Source organism: Typopeltis vanoorti, chromosome 14, assembly GCF_054136105.1.
Source record: "Typopeltis vanoorti isolate ZY-2024b chromosome 14, IOZ_Tvanoo_1.0, whole genome shotgun sequence".
Lineage (NCBI taxonomy): Eukaryota > Metazoa > Arthropoda > Arachnida > Uropygi > Thelyphonidae > Typopeltis > Typopeltis vanoorti.
In genome coordinates this window covers 84,931,963-84,954,899 of record NC_143562.1, presented here as the reverse complement: position 1 = coordinate 84,954,899, position 22,937 = coordinate 84,931,963, and the positions used below count along the sequence as shown (strand labels likewise).

The window sequence follows — 22,937 nt, the reverse complement described above, 5'->3', positions numbered from 1 at the left end:
GAAGAAAAGCTTGGTGAAGAACAAGCTGGATTCAGGCCAAATAGAGGCTGTCAGGATCAGATCTTCACTTTACGACAAATAGTCGAGAAAGCATGGGAATATAACAAAGATCTGTATTTAAGTTTTGTCGATCTGGAAAAGGCATATGACAAGGTGCCAAGAGAGAAGCTATTCAATACGCTGCAGTTATATGGTGTGAATGGGGCATTATATCAAGCAATACTTAGTCTTTATTTGAGTTGTAAGTCAGCAGTTAGAATTGAAGGAAGTGCAGGAAGATGGTTTAATGTTAAACCTGGTTTTAGACAAGGATGTACATTATCCCCTCTGTTATTCATTATCTATATGGATCACATTATGAAAGAAAGTGGTATTAAACATGATATCAAAATTGGAGATGTTAATGTCAGCTCTTTGCTTTATGCGGATGATGTTATACTTCTAAATAAATCTGCTATAAGTTTGCAAGATTCTCTGACTAAATTGAATAGCTGTTGTAATAGATATGGTATGAAGGTCAGCAATAAAAAGACAAAGACAATGAAAATAGGCAGAATCATTGAAAATGTCAACTGTGTTGTGAATGGAGAACCTGTGGAACAAGTGAAACATTTCAGCTACTTACGCACGATTTTTTACTGAAGATGGTAAATTAAATATAGAAATAGACAACAGAATCAGCAAAGCTGGTATGGTAGGAAGTCAATTGAATAAATTCATATGGAATAAGAGAGAAATTAGTCAGAACTTAGCTGCTTACAAGACAGTGTTCAAGCTAGTTTTAACTTATGGATCTGAGAGCTGGGTCAGAAGTAAAACACTTGACCAAAGACTAAAGACCACAGATATGAGAGTCCTGAGAAAGATTATAGGCATGAACAGATGGCATCAATGGCAATATCATATTAAAAACGAGGATATTAGGAATGAACTTGACATTGTCAACATCCAGGAATGCGTTAGCAGAGCTAATCTCAGGTGGTATGGTCACTTAAATAGAATGGGCGAGGAAAGATTAGCAAAACAAGTGTTCTCTGCCAGGTTGGCAGCAAAACGACCCAGAGGAAGACCAAGATATAGGTGGATTGATACGGTACAAAGTGCTTTAGACGATAGAAATATAAGATCTGATAATGTTGGAGTCTTGACAATTAACAGACTGAGTTGGAGGAAAATTGTAGATAGGAAATTAATAATGATGTAAATTTTTTCATGTACTATCATATCCTGTCCACCCCATGAGGGTACATGGCAAGAATTTGATGATGATGATGATATATTTGTTTTATTTGTTGTATTAAAATAATTAAAAGTGATAAATAAATTTTTAAATACACAAATATAAAAGTTTTTAGTTTCTTTAAAGTTTTTTAGGGCTGGGAGAGTGGGTCCTCCGAAGTGAGTGAGCGCATTTAACTGCATAGTTGTGCATAATAAGATAACGGTTGGGGGAGGTGATCTATATAAGAGAGTAGATTGCCAAATAACTTAGTATAGAAAAGTAGCTCGCATAGTAAAAAAGGTTGTGCACCATTGTAATCTAAAGTGTCTTTAGATTCATAAAATCTAAAATATCTGTCATAAAATTTAATTTTATGACAGAAAGAGTTAATAGATGAATGATAATTGTGTAACTCAACCATATTGTATTTCCAGATTATAAATATGTCACTCCACCAAAGTGGCGGTTTTGCATTTGTAGATAGCACGAAATCTTTTTCAAAGTTTTTCATGAATAAGTCAGAAATTCCATTCTCTCAGAAATAATTTGAGTTGAGGCAATGTCTAAATAGTTGAGAGATGTACAAATGCCATGACTTTGTCTACAGAAACATTTGTGAAACATCATCATCATTAAATTCCTGATATATACCCTCAAGGGGTGCACAGGATATGATAGTACTACATGAAAAATTTACATCATTACTAACTTCCTATCTACAATTTTCCTCCAAATCATTCTGTTACCTGTCAAGACTCCAACATTATCAAATCTTATATTTCTATCTTCTAAGGCACTTTTTACTGTATCACTCACCTATATCTTGGTCTTCCTCTGGGTCTTTTTCCTGCCATCCTAGCAGAAAACACTTGTTTTATTATTATTATTATTATTATTATTTTTTTTTTATTTTTTTATTATTATTATTATTGAGGCCTCCAAGGAGTCAAAAGACTCATCGAGGGAGGTCCTTCCTAAGACATAAAGTCTGTCAAGACTCATCGAGGGGAGGTCCCCCCCTGAGAAACACAAAGTCTATCATACCACTCTTTAAACTCGCTGACTGTTCTCGCTCCCACCACTCCATCAGGCAATGCATTCCACGGCTCAACCACCCTCCACACAAAGAAACCACTCCTTACCCTCTTGCTCACAGTTTCCTTTCGTAACTTCCAGGGATGGCCTCTTGTCATCACTCCTTCCTGCTGTTCAACCAAGCGAAAGAACTCCCCAGTGTCAACCCTGTAACCACCTGCTAATCTTTCCTCTCCCATTCTGTTTAAGTGACCATACCACCTGAGATTAGCTCTGCTAACACATTCCTGGATGCTGACAATGGCAAGTTCTTTCCTAATATCCTCGTTTTTTATATGATATTGTCATTGATGCGATCTGTTCATGCCCCTAATCTTTCTCAGGACTCTCATATCTGCGGTCTCTAATCTTTGGTCAACTGTTTTACTTCTGACCCAGCTCTCAGATCCATAAGTTAAAACTGGTTTGAACACTGTCTTGTATACAGCTAATTTAGTGTTTTGGCTAATTTCTCTCTTATTCCATATAAATTTATTCAGTTGACTGCCTACCATACCAGCTTTGTTGATTCTGTTGTCTATTTCCATATTTAATTTATCATTTTCACTAAAAATTGTCCCTAAGTAGCTGAAATGTTTTACTTGTTGTATTGGTTCTCATTCAAAATGCAGTTGATATTTTCAATGATTCTACCTATTTTCATTGTCTTTGTCTTTTTATTGCTGACCTTCATACCATATCTACTACAACAGTTATTCAATTTAGTCAGGGAATCTTGCAGACTTGAAGAGGATTTATTTAGAAGTATAACATCATCCGCATAAAGCAGAGAGCTGAGATTAACATCTCCAATTTTGATATCAGGTTTAATACCACTTTCCTTCATAATATGATCCATATAGATAATGAATAACAGAGGGGATAATGTACATCCTTGTCTCACACCAGATTTAACATTAAACCATCTTCCTGCACTTCCTTCAATTCTAACTGCTGACTTACAACTCAAATAAAGACTAAGTATTGCTTGATATAATGTCCCATTGACACTACATATAACTGTAGCGTTTTGAATAGCTTCTGTCTTGGCACCTTGTCATATGCCTTTTCCAGATCTACAAAGCTTAAATACAGATCTTTGTTATATTCCCATGATTTCTTAACTATCTGTCATAAAGTGAAAATCTGATTCTGACAACCTGTATTTGGCCTGAATCCAGCTTGTTCTTCACTAAGCTTCTCTTCCACAATCCTTCTCAACTGTTTCTCAAGTATATTTGCATATATCTTACCAAGAACAGTCAGTAGAGAAATACCTCTGTAATTCTCAAAGATACAATATCTAGACTAGCTAGAATCTGTTTTGGTAAGGTAGAAATTTCTCCCAGTTTTTGATGGAGGAGTCCATATGTCTGGTGCCATCTTTTAAAAGATTATTTTATTACAGCATCCTTCAACTACCAAACTTACAGCCACTAATGCAACTTGCTCCAATCCATATCTATTAATGGTATGGATTGGATCAGTGGTATAATTGCTCTGATCCTGTATAATTGGAGGGGAAATGGAAACTATATCTGTAAGGTGGCTATACAATAATAATTGTAAGCCAAAAAAATCAGTTCAGCTGTGGTTGAAGGATACTGTAATAAAATAATGTCTGCACAGCATTATTCCAAGTAAGTTTTAGTGAATATTGCTCCCAGAAAGTTATAAACTTAGGATTGTCCGAAAATTAGAAAATTTGTTTCCTTGCCCTATAAGACCACTCTGCTTATTTGAAACCACTTCTGGCTTCAAATAAACAGGATGACAGTAGTCTCATACTGAGTGATAAAAATTATTTTCCAGCTAAAGGCTGACAAACATCCACATCACAGCAAGATTCAGACTTACAGCTTCATTGGTTTCAGAGTGAAGATGCTTTCCACTTTGCCAACCAGGTTGATAACAGGCTGATTGTTTATTCCTATGAACACTTGATGATCTCATTTATAAGTGCATTCAAATTTGCTGGCTTGGGTTCACACTAAGAAAAAAAAAATACAACTGTGAATTTTCATTGCTTACATGAAATCAAATAAGCATTAAAAATATGCTTCATTTGCCATTTTATTTTATCATTTAAGTTTCATGTATGTAATTACATATGGTCATTGTCATTTAATCCCCTCACAATTGGGATTATGAGGAAGATGTTAATAGAAACATTAAAATTACTGATATAATGAAAACATCTTTTTTATGTAGAATAACAGTGTGCATGCTTTTAAACATAAGATACTATCAGTATTATTAATTAATTTTACTTTTAATTCATAATAAGCATTGCTAAAGGGAAAAATAACTTGAATATATATATTTATATATTTATATTTTAATAGCTGTTCCTGTTGAATTGAAGCAGAAATATCTCATACAACCATCTGCCTCCATCAAGAAATGGGTGGATACAGGTTGTGAATGTCAGAATTTCACTTGCGGATGCTGTGCCCACTTGGAAATTGCTAAGATTGGACTAAATGATACAGGTTTGCTACTCATTGGTTTAGAATATATTGTAAATGATCTGTGCATTGATAAATGTGAAATTTCAACATAAGAAAAATTTTTGTATATACAGCACCTGTATTCTTTACAGGTGCTGCTAACTGCAAAGAGATGGAATTTAAAGAAAAAAAAAAAAAAGAAAAGGAATGAGGAGAGCTGACCAGAGCTTCTGACTTAATGGACAATCTTTACTTTCCTTTGAGGCATCCCTGTTAGTAGGTATCTAGCTGAATATTGAGTGACGATTTAGGGTTAAGCTGACCAAATTGTGTTCTCTGTTGGCTTAAACCAAAAGACAGTGATGATGCAACAAGATGAAATGTCAAGGCATCTGGGATAGCGTCTGGTTTAAGTTCAAATCAGTGTAATAAGTATTAGTAAAAAAAAAAAAAAAATAGAACTGGCAGAAGAATTAAAAGTTCCACGTTGACATAATTAGTATTACTGAAACAAAGAAGACAAAAACACGTTAGAGTCTCCTAAATAACAACTACAACTATATTCAGGCAGCAAAAAGGACGGAGTGGCTATAATAGTGATATTGGGAAACATCAAAAAGGAGAATTGGACAATGAGACTTATTTGTGCACAATGAAATCAGAGAAAGTTCTGCTTAACAAGATGAAGAAGCTGAATTTTTCAAGTCATTAGAAAAGACATCTGACTTGAAGAAAAAGGAAAAGCTGGTTCTTGTTGGACATCTGATAAGCAGAGTAGGAAATGAATACTAGATGTGTGGAAATTTGGGAAAAATTTGGAGAAAAGAACAAAACTAATAAAAATGGTAAGTACTTGTTGGATCTGTTTACACAGATCCAACAAGTTACAGTTGGAACACATTGTGTTCCAACATAAAGAGGTACACACAAATTCACATGGAGAGAAGACAAAATAACAAGTCTTATTTACTATTTTATTGTCGATAGTGATATTTTCATACAAATGCCAAAGTATATTATTTGAAATAGGAAGCAATCACCATTTAGTTCTGAGCAGGATAAAAATGAATATCATGTTAATATCAACCAGAAATGCTGAAATACAGAAGTGTAAGTTTATAGTGGCTGCTCTGCAAAGTTCAGAAGTCATTGGCCAGAGGGTCGAATTCTAAATGAGTGGAGTAGAGCACTCATAGTATCTATCCATAAAAAGGGAAATAAAACAATGTGCGAATTAGAGGCATTTCCCTACTGAATGTCCTAGATCAGCACTTCCCAAACTGTGGGCCATGGCCCCCTTGGGGGCCGTAGCTTTTGTTGAGGGGGGCCATGAAATAATGAAAACAAATTTAAAATGTTTTAAGACTAAGTAGATTTTTTTATTTTAAAAGAAACGTATTTAACTTTTATTATTTATTATTTCTTTTTTGTTATTTTTTATATTTTAACGGAAAAATTCACACATTGGTGTTCGTTCACAAACTTTGCTTCCTGCGTATTTCGGCGCTTAACGAATATTAGTAAATATTGCTTATTCATATGTTTCATTTCAAAGCAGTGGTTGATTGTATTTACTTCCAATTCTCTCCAGGGAAATTCCAAATCTTCCTTTCCCTTTCATTGCGCGTTCCATAATCAGGGACTGTTGATACTGACTTTATATACATATCAAAACTCGTTTTTTATTATCACTGTCATCCAAGCTAGTTTTCTGTTACCAATAAAAGTTTCGCATATACTTCACACATGAAAAAAAGCTTAAACAAGTTCATGTGGGGAGATAGTAGTAACTCCCTTGCAGTGGTAAACGACACGCCCTCCCTAACAGCCACTATACTGCAGAGGCAATAAAAACAAGTACTTTTATTATGCCAGTGAATAAGGTATGAGGAGTCTGTGTAATATATTTCTCAACAAATAGTGCAATTAGAGACAACTGGGATAAAAACACACTAATTAATGAATCACATATCCCCTTATACAGAAACTATGCTGTATAGACTGAAACAAAACCATATGTTGCATGGGCAAACACACTATCTAACTAAAAACTATTGTTATTAATTAGATGTGTGTGAGTTCGATTTCCCAAGGCAGCAATAAAATTCAACCGAACGTGTTAAAATTCGTAAAAGTGTTAAAACTAATGAATGTTATGGCAGTTTCACATATGGAATTCGGTTGAAGAGAGTTAGCATTTCAACTCAATTGTCAGCTATGCTTTTATCTTTCGGTTGCGCTATCTTTTGTTAATTCTGCACCAATCATATGCACGTTTTAATAACCTGCCTTTGCTCTGTTTCGCATTAGGCTTAATTGCCGTAAAGGGAGAAAAGTCACAAAAGAGAAAAATGTTCCTGGTCCAGGGATTCCCTTATTCAGGTAATATTCACTAATTTCATGTTATCAGTCTGTGGTGTGCCAGTATTGGTAAGTGGTGATATTATTTGATTTATTCTACGTTAAAAATTTTAACCCTGAGATGGATGAGTGGCTGATAAAAAATAAAAAAAAATCCCACGAACAATCAGAAGTAGAAACAGACTCAAAAAAAAGGACAGTATTTTATATTTTACCAGAACAGCCCGCATCGTCTTCAGAACCAAACGGTAAGAGGCAAAAAATGTAATATATGCATTTGATTTTTGCAATATTGGCTGTGTTTGTTTTGTATTGAATATAAATACAATAAATATTATAATAATATATCTCTCTATTACGATTTTTTTCGAGGGGGGGGGCATGAATATTTTAATTTTTGCAAAGGGGGCCCTGACATCTGGAAGTTTGGGAAGCACTGTCCTAGATAATATTTATACAAACATACACCAGAAGAGCTAAGAAAATTGTGGAAGAGAAACTTGGAGAACAATCTGGGTTCAGGCCAAATAGGAGTTGTCAGGAACATTTTTAACAAGGATCTTTAAGTTTTCAAAGTCTGAAAAAGGCACCAAAAGAAAAGCTTTTCAAAATGGTAAAATTATATGGCGTAAATGGGACATTATTGTCTGAGATGCTTACAGCTCCCCAGCAGAAGCTGTAAATAATTGCTTCACTATGTGGTGAAACTGATGAGTCTTTAGTTTTTGTGTTCTTTTAGTTGCTGGAGATAAGGCATAGTTATACCTTGTTATTAAAATCTAGAACAAATTTTTAGTTTTGATAAAAGCAAGTTATTTTGACACCCTATCTTTTAGATCATCTGTAGTTACTAAGTTTCTAAATTACACTAATTGTAGTTACTAAATTACACCCTATCTTTTTATCATCTGAATGTCAACATGACCTTCCCTTAGTAACCACAGATTTTATGATGTTATTATAGTTGAGTGGACAAAGGGAATGAATACACCATGATACTTTTGTACTTCTTGAAAGCTTTTGACAGGATATAGCATGGAGAACTAGTGCATAAGTTGGAGGATTATAAACTGTTAGGATGGCTGGCTGACAAATATTTTAGATTTGAATAATTGATGTGTATAGAGATGTAAGTGCAAGATTTAAGGTGACTAGTGTGGTGTATCTCAGGGATCAGTCCTTGGTCCATTTTTGTTCATTATGTACATTAATGACATTGGGAAGGATTTGACAGAAAACATACTGCTTATTATTATTAACATCTGAACTCCATGGAGTCAGAGACTTGTTGTGGGATGTACACGCTGTTGCACACAATGCTCATCCAACCGTGCCTTAAACTAATTCAATGTGTCCACATTCACAACACACTCAGGCAATGCATTCCACTCACCAACCACTCTCCATGCAAAGAACCTTCTCCTCACTACTCTGCTCACACCCTCCTTATACAGTTTCCAGTGATGGCTTCTTGTTCTAATCCCCTCTTCCATTCTATGAAAAATCTCTTCTATGTCAACCTAATAACAACCTCTGACTAGCTTATATGTCTCAATCATATCCCCCCCCCCTTCCTCCTATTCACAAAGGTTTACAGCTTACATTCTCTCAATCTGTCCTCATGCTCCACATTCCAAAGACCACTGACCACCTTTTGTGAATCTTCTCTGGGCCCTTTTCAGCATATTCTCGTCACCATGAAAACCCAGCAACCAAATCTATGCACAGTAATCCATATGAGGCCTGATCAAGGCCTTATACAATGGTATCATAACCTCTCTATTTCTACATGTTAGAGTCCTCTGCATCATTGCCATTATCTGTTGTGACATCATCACAACTTGTGCAATGTGGCCCCTGAATTTCAGGTCCTTGTCCGCCATGTCCGCGATCTCAGATAAGAGATCCTCCTAGATCTCTTATCTCCTCTACTTCCTTTAAAGTTTCCCCCAAGTGTATACTTTGCATCCCATCATTGCTTACCAAATCTCAAAACCTTGCACTTTGCAACATTGAACTGATAGTTCCACTTACCTTCCCATTCATGCAATCTATTCAAGTCCTCCTGTAAGGTGATAACATCCTGATGATGCAAGGTAGGCGGGTTAATCAGTAATGTATCTGACATGCAATACTAGTAGGATGTTATGAATTGCCTGGAATTGTGGGGGAATAAGAAAATAGTTGCCAGTTCATTGTTAGTAAATGTCAGGTTTTGCACTTCGGTGTGATAAGATTTCTGGTGGTGTTTTACTTTGATATGTAAGAATAATGAAACGAAGGCATTTTGGGTCATTCAGGTGAAATCATCAGGTGGCTAAAGCTGCATAATTTTTAGTTTTGATAAAAGCAAGTTATTTTGACACCCTATCCATTAGATGGAAGAAAATATTTTATATTTTTCTTGTCATCCTGTTAATCATGGTGATGACCATTTTTATTTGGTGGATCCACAGAATTTTCACACTTTTGATGGGTTATCAAATTAATCAAAGTTTATTTCTCAATTATCCAACTACTGAATTTTTTAACTAACATTTTAATCCTTAAAGTGATTTTTTTTTAAAATTTTCATTTTCATGCAAACTAATCTCTCCTCTCCCCAGAGTGGCCATAGTACGTAACATTGGCTACATGTGGATCGAGGGTCTTGGATTTGATTATCTCATCAGAAGATGTTGTAAATGAGGTGTCACATCTTCCTCCAATTGTGAAAATGACCATGAAGTGATCACTTGGGTAGTGGACAGTCATATTAGGAAAGTCATGTCAGTTATAACTCTTTTGTGAGAAAGAGTTATATGTGAAACTGTAAGGCAGGTGATTATGACAAACTCAGGAGGTGATATCATGGAATAATGGGTAGTAGGGAAACCAACGCTGCTTGGTCACTATTCAATGACTGAGAGCAGTAGTGCACTCAGGATTTAATCTTGTGGGGGTGGCCGAGTTGAGTAGACGATTTGAGAATAAGCATTGCATACAACCTATTATTGAGCATCTGCAATGATCGCTAATTCATTAGTAGTATAGAAATAGAAGACACGACATAACATAAATAAAAACAATGAATTTTAATTAGGAAAAGATTTTTGGAAATTTTTCTAGTGTTTTTTCCTTTTTCTTTGGGGGAGCCATGTCCCCTTGCCCCCCCCCCCCATCTGGGTGCGCCACTGACTAAGAGTATTCTAAAGGTCAGGAGATTAAATAAGGTAGGTGTAAAATGTATGACTGAAGAGGTGAAGCATGCAATCTGCAAGAAAAAGGCATTGTGGAGGCCACACAAGATGAGTGGATCAGTTACATAAGGAGTACAAGAGCAGGCAAGGAAGGTGACTCAACTTAGTAAGATAGCAGAAGTGCAGTATTGGCAGCAGTTAGCAAATGAGGCTAAAAGAAATCCTAGTGAGCATGTTTGATATGTGGCCAGTAGAAGGAAGAATGATTATGGGAGAATCATGTTGGTCAGGGTTCATTAAAGTATTCCATCCTTGTGATTGTAACATAATGCAAAACTTCAGAGCAGTGGGAATGGGAGAGCAACCAATCACGGTGAGGGAGCAGGAGGTATATGAGGAATTGAGTAAACTTGGTGTCAATTAGGCCATTTAACTTGTTGGTGTATCACCATCTGTCTTGAGGGAATGTTCCAGGGAGTTAACGACAGCTCTAACTTACATTTTTAACATGAGTCTTATGCAAAGGCTTTCGACAGATTGCCAAACGACAAACTAGTAGTTAAATTGGAACAGATGGGGTTGGATAGTAGATTAATGCATTGGATTGGTTAATTTGTATGTAAATAACATTGGAAAGGGCTTAAATAGTGATATACAGTTATTTGCAGATGATTCAAAGTTGAGGAGAGTTGGAGAAGTAGAGCAAATGTTATAGCTTTGAAAGAGGATCTAAATAGAGAGAAAGAAGAGAACCATCAATTACCAACTTCTACACTACATCGAAGGCAACCAGCTATTAAATAACCACCAGTATGGATTCCGTTGCTGCCAATAACATGAGATCTGCTCACATATAGCACCCATCTCTGGGCAAATGCCACAGAGAAGTTTGGTGAATCTCAAGCAGTTGCACTTGATATCTCCAAAGCTTTTGATTTGGTTTGGTGCAAAGGCCTACTAAGCAAACTCCCATCATTTGGTCTATCTTAGAACTTCTGCAGTTAGATTGCTAGCTTTCTGTCTGTACACACACTATGTGTGATGGTGAATAGTTCCTTATCTTCTCACCATTCAACTAATACTGTGGTTCCACAAGGTTCTAGTCTCTCACTAACCCTCTTCCTTCTATATATCAATGACCTACTTCAGTTGACCTCCAACCTAATACACAGTTCTGCAGATGACAGCATATTGCACTCCTCCCTTTCATTTGATAAACTTTACTCTACACAAATCATCTCAACCTACAGAACATCAACCACCACTGCCCTCAATTCTGCTCTAAAAGCCATCCTCCAGATGGCCTTTAGATCAGATAACCTCATCAATTTCAGTTGATGAGGTTATCTGAGCCCTTCATCAAATTGATGAGGGGTTCAGATAACGTCAGCAATTTCAGTGCTAGCAAAAGGTAGTTCTGCCTTATTTCTCACAATAAAGCATCATTTTCTTTCACTATTATCTTTGACAACATTCAAATATCCAGAACCCTCTGGCTATTCTGACATCCACTAAGTTCCTTGTGATTGTCATCATTCTTACTTTGGGCAAACTGGACACTCAGTAGAAAAATGATTACAAGAACACTAATCTTACATCAGCAACAGGAAATCCGAGAAATCTGGCACAGCACAGAATAGATACAGACCACAATATTCTATGGTCTGAAACATATTTGCTTCATCCGTGTTACTATAAATTTGAGGGCTTATTTAAAGAAAGTGCTGAAACCTTACTTCACTATCCGAACTTAAATCAGAACAGCTGCCACAAGTTACCCGTAGTGAAACTAGTCAGTGTTTTTATTTTATTTTATTTATTTATTTTTTTTTTAAGCAACCAAATAAACCCAGTCTCTTTTAATAGGTGGCTTATACCAAATTTGGTAAAATTCATCCCTTCAGCCTGGGCACCTTTTGAAAATTAAGATTTTTTTTTCCTTGCATCTTTCGGCATATTTTCTTTATCCACTTATCAAGACATAATTTATTTAGGGGTCTCCAGGATAGTGTGAAGTAAGCAAATTACATATTTCGAGAGGTTTTATGTCACCAGCATTAATGTAAAAGTAGAATGAAACATAAAAATTATACAGGTTGTAACTTTTATACCTGTAACTGAGCTGTGCAAGCAATGTAATTTCATATTATTAGGATTTGAAAGAACAAGTACACTGTGGCTTTTTGAGAACAATGCGTAAATTTTGTTTTTTTATCAAATATGCTAGCTTTTCAGACATTCTCCTTTAATTCTTGTATTAATCAGGATAATCTGAGTGAAGGAAGAGTTGAGTTTTCTTCATTGTGAATTACTAGAATAATCAAGAAAAGAGTAACTGGTTTCTAATTTCATTCTGATCATATCTGATATTTTTTTCAACTTTTTGCACTGTTCTTTTTATTTCTTTTAGATAAAAATGTAGTTTCTATAAGCAAAAGAGAGAAACTCATTCAGGGTAGCTCATGCTTGGTTAACTGATTCCTGGAAAACATGCACTCCATCTCAAAGACTATCATAACATCTTCATCTGTTTTTTTTTTTTTTTTTTTTTTTTTTGACCTCATCCATTAAAGGTTGTAAACCTATAATACATTAGTACCATGGGTGGGCTAAGGTTTTTTTTTTTTTTTTTTTTTTACTGTTTTTATTGATTTTTATGATTTTGTATTTTTTTTTGCCTCGTCTGGAAATCCTGCTTTAGAGACCAGACATGGATTTTTTTTTTAAGCCACTTCAGGCCTCCATAACATTGAGTACATGTAGCCTTACCTAGTACTAGTTTTAGGTTCACTTTTCTCACACAGCACCAGAGTGATTTCTCTTCATGATTTTTTTTGTGTGTGCACGCATGTGTGTACAGCAAATGAGTCACAACATTTAGTACCATACAAACGAAACAATTTTTCCACATACATCTTTATAATGATATGTACAGATACATACAGTACTGCCTACATCCGATCTAAGTTTTACTAATATGGTTACATAATTCACTCTCATCTGTTAATTGAGATGATCTAGAATAAACAAGTTTATGAAGCACTTCTTTAAGATAAAAGATCAACAGAGAACTCAGTCATCACAGTTTTTCATCATGAGAACAAACTCAAACTTTGCACCAAGACATCTAACATGAGACTTAACAGAACTGTGGTGAGGATGTGATGGCAAATAACATGTTGAATCCTGTCTCAACTATACATCTACATGCTGGATGGGTTGCAGACACTCGTGTTCAAACTTGCCTGTATTACCACAAGCTCTGCAGCCTCTACAGTCCTTATAAGTTTGGACATGAGAATTTCAGTTTTATGTTTCCTGTTCATATCTTACTCTTCCTTTGATTAAATTCTTATCATATCTAATTTTAAAACTAGAGAGAGGCAATATAATCCTCAGTGATCATATTATTATATCACATCATATTATATCACATGAACAGTATAAAGCGCAGGCCAGAAGAGTAACGAGTATGGTAAGAAAAGCAAAAGTGGATTATGAAAGGGAATTAGCCATGCAAGCTAAAGAGAATCCCAAACAGTTTTTTCGATATGTTGCACGTAAAAGAAAAAATGTATACGGCAGAATGATTTTAAGGAATGGCGATGGTAGGGAGGTAACCGAATTAGTTGATATAGTGGAATTACCGAGCGAGCTTTGCAAGAGTATATCATCCAGATGGTGATATTGCAGGAATGAAGGAACCAACAGCTTATATGGGAATTGTGGTGAATGAAGTGGAGGTGAATAGTCTATTACAAGACCTTAATGTGAATACATCTGTGGGATTGGATGGTATACCAGCTCGTGTCATACGTGAAGCAGCTAAAGAATTGTCAGTGCCCTTGACCATTTTGTTTAATTTGAGTCTCGGGTCTGGGTTAGTCCCGATGGGGTGGAAAGAGGGGAAAATAGTTCTACTGCATAAAGGAAGTTCCAAGACTGCTGTTGCAAATTACCGATTGATCAGCATATCAGGAGTTGTTGTCAAAGTCTTGGAGAAAGTAGTCAAGAGGAAAATACAGGAATGGATAAATGAAAATGGGATACTGTATGGAGGGACAGCGTGGTTTTGTGAAGGATAGATCATGCCTCAGTAACTTGCTCAAGTTTTATAACACAGTGACGGCTGAACTGGATAAGGGTAATGGGTTTACATTCATTAACGATATAGGAAAGGATCTGAGAGGAACTGTTCATTTATTTGCTGATGATGATGCAAAGTTGGGTAGAGCAATAGTGAATACACGTGATGTCAAAATTTTGCAGGATGATTTGGATAGTTTGGAGGACTGGGCTAAGGGGAATGGATGTCAATTTAATGTGGCAAAATGTAAGGTTATGCATTTTGGGGTGAAAAGATTAGCAGCAGTATACCACATTGGTGGAACTGTACTCTAGGAGATTGACAAGGCCAGGGATTTGGGAGTGTTGGTGGATAGGGAGTTGAAGTTTAGGGGGGCACATTGCAAAAGTGGCTAAATCAGCTCATCAAATCACTGAAGAATACTTTGACGAGCAGAGACAAGCAAGTTATTGTTCCTCTGTATCGAGCCTTGATAAGACCCCATCTTGAAGAAACCCTAGCGCCCAGATTTGGGCGCTAGGGTTTCTTCTTGATGGGGAGGAGGTAGAGAGGATCCAGAGGCGAGTGACCAAGATGATAACAGGTCTATGGAATAAACTTTATGAGAACAGGGTGAAGATTTGTGGGTTGCAGAAATTGGTTGATTGGCAGAAAAGGGTTGATATGATTGAGACATTCAAATTACTGAAGGGTTTGCGTAAGGTTAATTCAGGGGATAATTTTGAGAATGGGACTGGTGGTTGGAGGACTTGGGGCCATCCATGGAAGCTGGGCAAGAGTGTGGTTAGCAAGGGTATTAGAGCTAGATTTTTTACTTGGAGAGTGGTGAATGAGTGGAATAAGCTGCCAGAGTCTGTTGTGGGTGCCATGACTGTGAATGAGTTCAAGGCGAAGTATGATAGATACTGTGTGAATGGTGAATAGTTGTTCTTGACATGATGTTAGGGCCTCCCTCTATGAGTCTAAGGACTCCTTGGAATTGCCCGTAATAATAGTAAAAATGAAATATTTTAGTGCCACATGCCAAATTCTAAAAAAAAAAAAATTCAATTATAGATTAGAAGTCCTCCAATTAGACATTTGTCACTTCATGTACCTGTATATTAATGTTAATTTTTTTTTCTTTTTAAGCATTCATTCATTTACTTTTTACTCTCCCGCTAGGTATTGTCATGTGGCATTAAAATATGCTGAAAGATGCAACAACACACACATTAAGTAAATAAATAAAAAAATTGAAATTTTCTTCATTTTCAAAAGAATGCCTAGGCTAAAGGGATAAAAATAACAGGAGACTAATTTTGCTTTATAGCCACTATCAGGAATATTATTACTATTATTATTATTTGACACCTCCAGGGAGTCGAAAGACTCATCGAAGGAGGGCACCTACTCTACAGCTCTCCATCATTCAATCCATTAATTGACCGCAACTACACCAACTAGAACCACCGACTACCACCACCACTAGTTTTACCACAATCACAAACATCCATGCCCACAGTGGGATTTGAACCTGCAGCCTTTTGGCTGGAGGTTCAAATCCTGCTCGAAATAAAAAAATTGCAATTTTCTTCATTTTGAAAAGAATGCCTAGGCTAAAGGGATAAAAATAACTGGTGACTAATTTTGCTTTATAGCCACCTATCAGTAATATCTGTCATAAAAAATTTTCAAACTTTTATATGTACCACACATAACTAATTTTTGGGCTTCAAATTCAGTTTTTTTAATTTTTTCCAAACTTTTTTTTTCATATAAAAATAAAGACTTCAGTCAAAGTGATTTTGGGAATATTATTATTATTATTTGACACCTCCAGGGAGTCCAAAGACTCATCGAGGGAGGGCACCTACTCTACAGCTCTCCATCACTCAATCCATCAACTGACCGCAACTACACCAACTAGAACCAGCGACCACCACTAGTTTTATCACAGACAATCACAAACATCCATGCCCACAGCGGGATTCTAACCTGCAGCCTTTTGGCTGGAGAGCGGATATGCTAACCACTCGGCCAGCCAAATTCTATCTATCTATTCATTCCATAACACACAAAAAATCATCATCAAATTCCTGACATGTACCCTCAAGGGGTGTACAGGATATGATAGTACTACGTGAAAAATTTACATCATTACTAACTTCCTATCTACAATTTTCCTCCAAATCAGTCTGTTACTTGTCAAGACTCCAACATTATCAGATCTTATATTACTATCATCTAAAGCACTTTGTATTGTATCAATCCACCTATATCTTGGTCTTCCTCTGGATCATTTTCCTGCCAACCTGGCAGGGAACACTTGTTTTGCTAATCTTTCCTCGCCCATTCTGTTTAAGTGACCATACTACCTGAGATTAGCTCTGCTGACGCATTCCTGGATGCTGACAGTGTCTAGTTCAGTTCTTTCCTAATATCCTCGTTTTTAATATGATATTGCCATTGATACCATTGTTCACGCCTCTAATCTTTCTCAGGATTCTCATATCTGCGGTCTCTAGTCTTTGGTCAAATGTTTTACTTATGACGCAACTCTCAGATCCATAAGTTAAAACTGGTTTGAACACTGTCTTGTATACAGCTAATTTAGTGTTCCGACTAATTTCCCTCTTATTCCATATGAATTTATTCAATTGACTTCCTACATCCAGCTTTGGTGATTCTATTGTCTATTTCCATATTTAATCTACCATCTTCACTAAAAATCGTGCATAAGTAGCTGAAATATTTTCCTTGTTCCACAGGTTCTCCATTCACAACACAGTTGACATTTTCAACAATTCTACCTATTTTTATTGTCTTTGTCTTTTTATTGCTGACCTTCATACAATATCTATTACAACAGTTGTTCAATTTAGTCAGGGAATCTTGCAAACTTATAGCAGATTTATTTAGAAGTATAACATTGTCCACATAAAGCAAAGAGCATACATTAACATCTCCAATTCTGATATCATGTTTAATACCACTTTCCTTCATAACGTGATCCATATAGATAATGAATTACAGAGGGGATAATGTACATCCTTGTCTCACACCAGATTTAACATTAAACCATCTTCCCGTACTTCCTTCAATTCTAACTGCTGACTTGCAACTTAAATAAAGAGTAAATATTGTTTGATATAATGCCCCATTGACACCATATGACTGTAGCGCATTGAATAGCTTCTCTCTTGGCACCTTGTCATATGCCTTTTCCAGATCGACAAAACTTAAATACAGATCTTTGTTATATTCCCATGTTTTCTCAACTATTTGTCGTAAAGTGAAGATCTGATCCTGACAGTCTCTATTTGGCCTGAATCCAGCTTGTTCTTCACCAAGCTTTTCTTTCACAATTCTTCCCAGCCATTTCTCAAGTATACTGGTATAAATCATGCCAGGAACACTCAATAGAGAAATATCTCTGTAATTCTCACATTCAGTTTTATTTCCCTTTTTATATATGGGTACTATTAGAGCTCTACTCCAATCATCATGAATTCGTCCCTCTCTATGCCTTCTGAACTATGCAGTGCAGCCACTGTAAGGCTTTTATACCGCCATACTTCAGCATTTCTGGTCGAATATCATCTACTCCTCCTGCCTTTCCACATTGCAAGCCTTTGATGACCTTCAAGTATGGATATGTATTCCTGACTGTATGCCTGTTGAGTGTTTTTTACCACTGTGCTATCACTGCTTGTTTCATTTAGCAATTTTTTGAAGTAATTACTCCATACTTCAATGATATCTTTTTCTTCCGTTTTCATGTCACCTTTATCATCTCTAACTCCTTTTACAGCACTCTTTCCTCCATTTCTAAGCTTCTTCAACAACCTCCAGAATACACACAAAAAATCAGACTTCTGAATTTAATCTAGGACCTGCAGGGTAGAGTAACAAGTGGGGAAAAAAGAAGCACTCAGAACACCTAAAGCAGGATTTTTTTTTTCTTTTGTCTAAAAATACTAATAAGGAATCAAAAATAACACACCCAGAGAATTTAAACAGCAGTAAAAAAATCGGAGACAATTTTGAAATAAGGTGTGATTAATTTTAAAAGCCTCGGAGATTATAAAACTTCTATGGATTCCCTAAATAAAAATGGTTACCATAAAAGGATACATTAAAAGGATGCAGGAAAATTCTAAAAAAAAAATACATCCTTCCTAAAGCAGGGGTGGGGAAACCTTTTTTCTGCCAAGGGCCATTTGGATATTTATAACATCATTCACAGGCCATACAAAATTATCAACTTAAAAATTAGCCTGCTATATTTGGTCAAACATTTAATTAACTCACCTCTAATGTGATGGCTGGAACTGTTTTTCTTTCGTGAGGTGTGTGATATTAGCTGGTATTGATGATGTTGCTACTAGCACCTGCATTTCTAGGTTTGCGTCTGTCAGTCTGGAGCACAGTCGACTCTTTGTGATGGAGTTTTGAAAAGAACTGCTCACAGCAGTAAGTTGTTCTGAACACAGATGCATATATCAATGCATGTCTCCTCAAAGTGGGAAATTCATCATTGCTTATGTAACGTTCATAGAACTCAAGCAGTGGGAGGTTGTTGTACCTAGCTTTCAGCTCATCATCGCTTTGCAGCTGAAACATGTCTGATAACCTACAACAAGATTTCATGTTGTCGGTTATCAGACACATCATCAGTTGGTTCCACATTGAATGGTGTAGCAAAGATGTTCCATTCCATTTGTTTACTTTTCACGTCCTTGAATCTTTCATTAAATGCCTCAATTAGTTTTGCACATTCATCAGCATGTTCAAGTGTCGTAGAAGGCTTTTGTCCTTCCAGAGTGGGGAAATGCACCTTGTTATTCCTTTTGAGTTGCACTTTCCACGGTCTTAATTTAGCTTCAAATAAGTTCACGTTTGAAAGCGGGGAGCTGAGAAGCTGGTTGTTGGCCTGCAGCTTGACGTTCAGCTCTGAGAGATACTTGGTAATGTCCACCGTGAACGCTAGATCACACAGCCACTTGCTATCATTGAGTTCCCTGACAGGTTTTCTCTTTATCTCCATGTACTGCTTGACTTCATCCCGCAGTTCGTAAAACCTCATGAGCATGTTCCCGTGACTCGGCCACTGCACTTCACAGTGATAAACAAGATCACCGTACTCAGGCTCAAGATCATTCAATAATTCCTTAAACTGGCGGCTGTTAAATCTGCTTTTGACAAAATTTATGCATGACACTACTGTTGATATCAACAGTAGTGTCCCTCAGCTTCTTTGCGATTAGCTCACTCACTGCATAACTTGTCTGAATAACGTTGTCTCTGTCACAACGAGGCCCAGTGAAAGCAGCTTGTTGTGATTCCAAACTCCATTGAAGAGCATTGATTTTATCCAGGCGCATTTGGCCTCCAATTCATTGAGTTAGCATGTTTTGAGCTGTAATGACTCCAGATTGCCTTTTTTCATTACTGCTAATGCATCACCACAAACTAGGCACACTGGTTTGCCTTTGACGTCAACAAAAGAAATAATTGTTTGTTCATTTCTCTTGGAAAGATCGACACTCTGCATCAACTTTTCTTTTTTTTGTAGTCGCCATTTGTAGGATGTTACACCACTTAAGTTTTAATAACTATCCAGTGTGTGTGTCACCAGCGACGTGATTATTTTGCTTTGATCGCTGTTCTAATCCTGCATCTTGGATTTTGAACATATCCAACATTTGTACCATTGATTCTCTAGGTCTTCTCGTTGGCTTCCGCGGCAGCCGACGAGAAGACCTAGCATACGTGTCTGTCCTGTCATGTATGAGAAGCATATGTGTCTGTCCCGTCATGTATGAGAAGCATATGTGTCTGTCCCATCATGTATGAGAAGCATATGTGTCTGTTCCGTCATGTATGAGAAGCATATGTGTCTGTCCCGTCATGTATGAGAAGCATATGTGTCTGTCCCATCATGTACTCGTATGTGTCCTGTCTATCCCTTAATGGACATTCCTTGCTTGTCCCACAAAATTTACATCATTATTATGATTCACTTAATATAAATTTATGTTGCTATGAAAAAAGCTCCTAGATTTATTGAATTTTGAGTCCTGCCTGCAGTCCTTGGCAGGGCCAGACCAAATGATTTCATGGGCCTTATAACAGCCTGTGGGGCGGACATTCCCCACCCCTGATCTGAAGGATAGAATAACCAGATGACTCACTTTCATCAAAATGCAAAATTATGCAGCTTCAGTTTAATTTGATAATTTCTCATGGAATGATCTGTTTGCATCTTTACAGGACCTTGCAACTTAAAATGGATCTTTGTGGCCAGATCTGGTCTCCTAATTTCTGAGGTAATGCAGTGCATAGCGTGCAAGGAGAGTGCTAAAGATGCTGTTGGGATAGTGGAATGTAGATTATGAAGTCAGATTGAGAATGTGTGGACTGGAAACACTAATATATAGGAGAAAGAGAAGTAACATGATAAAGAGCTACAAACTTCTGAAAGGGTCATATCATCAAGTACTTCATTATGTGAAAGAGATTTTAGTCAGAATGTAATAAAAATGAAGTTCAAGTCATCAGTGAATTCTTACACTCTGAATGATTTACCCAATTTAAATTTGGACTCAACCTCCCCTCCTTTCAAAATACCCCCCTTCTGAGCTCATGCAGCAATCCCACTGCTTTCGTCATATGAATACCCCTTCCCTGTTTATTCCAGATCACTCAGTGGGTAAGTGGCAACCAGGTAAAGACACACTGGAAGACATATGAAGTCCTTATGTAAATAAATTGTAAGGTCAGTGGAACACATTTTTAACATATCTTAAGGAAAGGATATTTTTTGTCATAAAGGGATACTTTGAAGAAAAATTCTTGGCCCCTTGATGGAATGATAGTGAGGATTATGAAACTTTTCCATGTACACTTAGTAATTTTTTGAAATCCTTCTATAACCAGTCTTTCAACATCTGAAATTTTCAAAGTTGTATTTTTAGCTGCAACATGCCCCTTAATTTGTGCCCAGATGAGTTCTATGGGATTCAGTTCACAATGGTGTGGTGGAAGACAACAGTGTGTCCTTTCTGTTCGCCAGTACTGTCAATGCGATATTTTTGAAACTGACTCTTGACATTTGCCACCAAGTTCATTTCACCATATCAGAAGAAGTAAAACCGATTCCTTTTCCCTTCAGCCATTTCTGAATGTCCTTTTTGTGTGTAGCCTGAGATGCCACATTTTCCAGTCGGACAGAATGGTAAGGCGCATTGTCCATTACAATAATGTAGTTAGGCTCAATGTTTGGCAAAAACATGTTCGTGAACCAATGTTCATAGTGCTTTCCATCCATTTCCTTATGATAATCACCTTGTGATTTATGCATTTGTAAAATTTCAAGGGCCCCCTGTACAAATCATAATGCCAGCATGCATTATGATTATATGTGACCCCTTTCCACTTGGTGCTTTCAGGCCTATTGTTAAGCCCAACAAAAATGCTTGACGAGCACTTTTTACTGTCATGTCCTGGAGAACTTTAGTGCAGGTGTGACCGGCATTCACTCAGGTTTTGTCTGTATAATAAATTTTTCGTCCTTCGCAACGATATTTCCTGATAGAATGCAAATACTGGCGACACATAAAATTATATCTTCCCTTTCAAGTAATGCCGATGATTCCATTCTTTTGGTTGCTTTGTTTTGGTGTAAACAAAACCAAGGTCCTTGAACAACCGGTAAGTTGTTAATGAAATGTGAGGGAGATCTTCATCATTGTTTACAGCAGTCATTACCTTATATATTGTAGGAATTTCATTCTTTCAGAAGAAATCGTGCACTTTCTGATGAATTGCTGACAGCGTAAAGTCGTCATATTTCACTGAGCATGTGCATAGTCCTACAGTGCTAGGCCTCTTCTTTCCCATCGTGGTCAGTTCCTTCTTCATGCGGTATACTGCCATCTTGTTTACACCTATCAGTTCTGCTGTTTGTTTCACATTGCCCACTGTTTCATCAGGATTTCTCCTCCATAAACCAGCATAAACATTTAGTATGATGCATTTTTCAGAGCTTCTCAGAGGTTTGCCTTTAGAATGCCTTACTAATTTAGGACTACTGCGAGTGGGAATACAAGATCCAACACCACCAGTCATCTCCGCCATGTTTAGGGTAACGTTGGCGATCAGCGGAGAGCACTTGATAGATAAATTGCATTTTCCAAAAATCAGTTCTCTGTAACAATTTTATGTTACAGAGAACTGTTAAGGAACTGTTTTATGCAGTGTATGCCTATAGTACGAATGGTAAGAAAAGTTGGAAATGTAGCTTATTCTGCTACTTTCAAGATAACCTAAAAAATAGTATAGTAAGTTAAGTTAAGGGGATAATATATCCCTCATTATTTTAAAGCCGGATACGAAACTAGGAGATCTAAATCTAAGAGTTTCATGCCGAAAAACTGTCGCGATATCTATCGGTTTACTTAAACCTTGGTATTATCCAGGTCTACCTACTCAGTGATGAGATCTCAATAAAGGTCGAAACCAGTCTGGGTTATGACCTTTCCTCATAATGTAAAACAGTAATACATCTCCTAGGAGCTGCA

At 36.7% G+C, this 22,937-nt stretch overlaps 1 protein-coding gene across 1 annotated transcript in view; it reads left to right on the top strand.

The window, feature by feature from the left end:
* The window catches only part of LOC150099721 (uncharacterized), a 61,114-nt gene that overhangs the window by 14,890 nt on the left and 23,287 nt on the right, over positions 1-22,937 (top strand). The window contains exon 2 of the mRNA XM_090403744.1: positions 4,642-4,788. Within this exon, the coding sequence (XP_090259870.1) occupies positions 4,642-4,788 (147 nt within the window). The remainder of the gene's footprint in view (positions 1-4,641; positions 4,789-22,937) is intronic.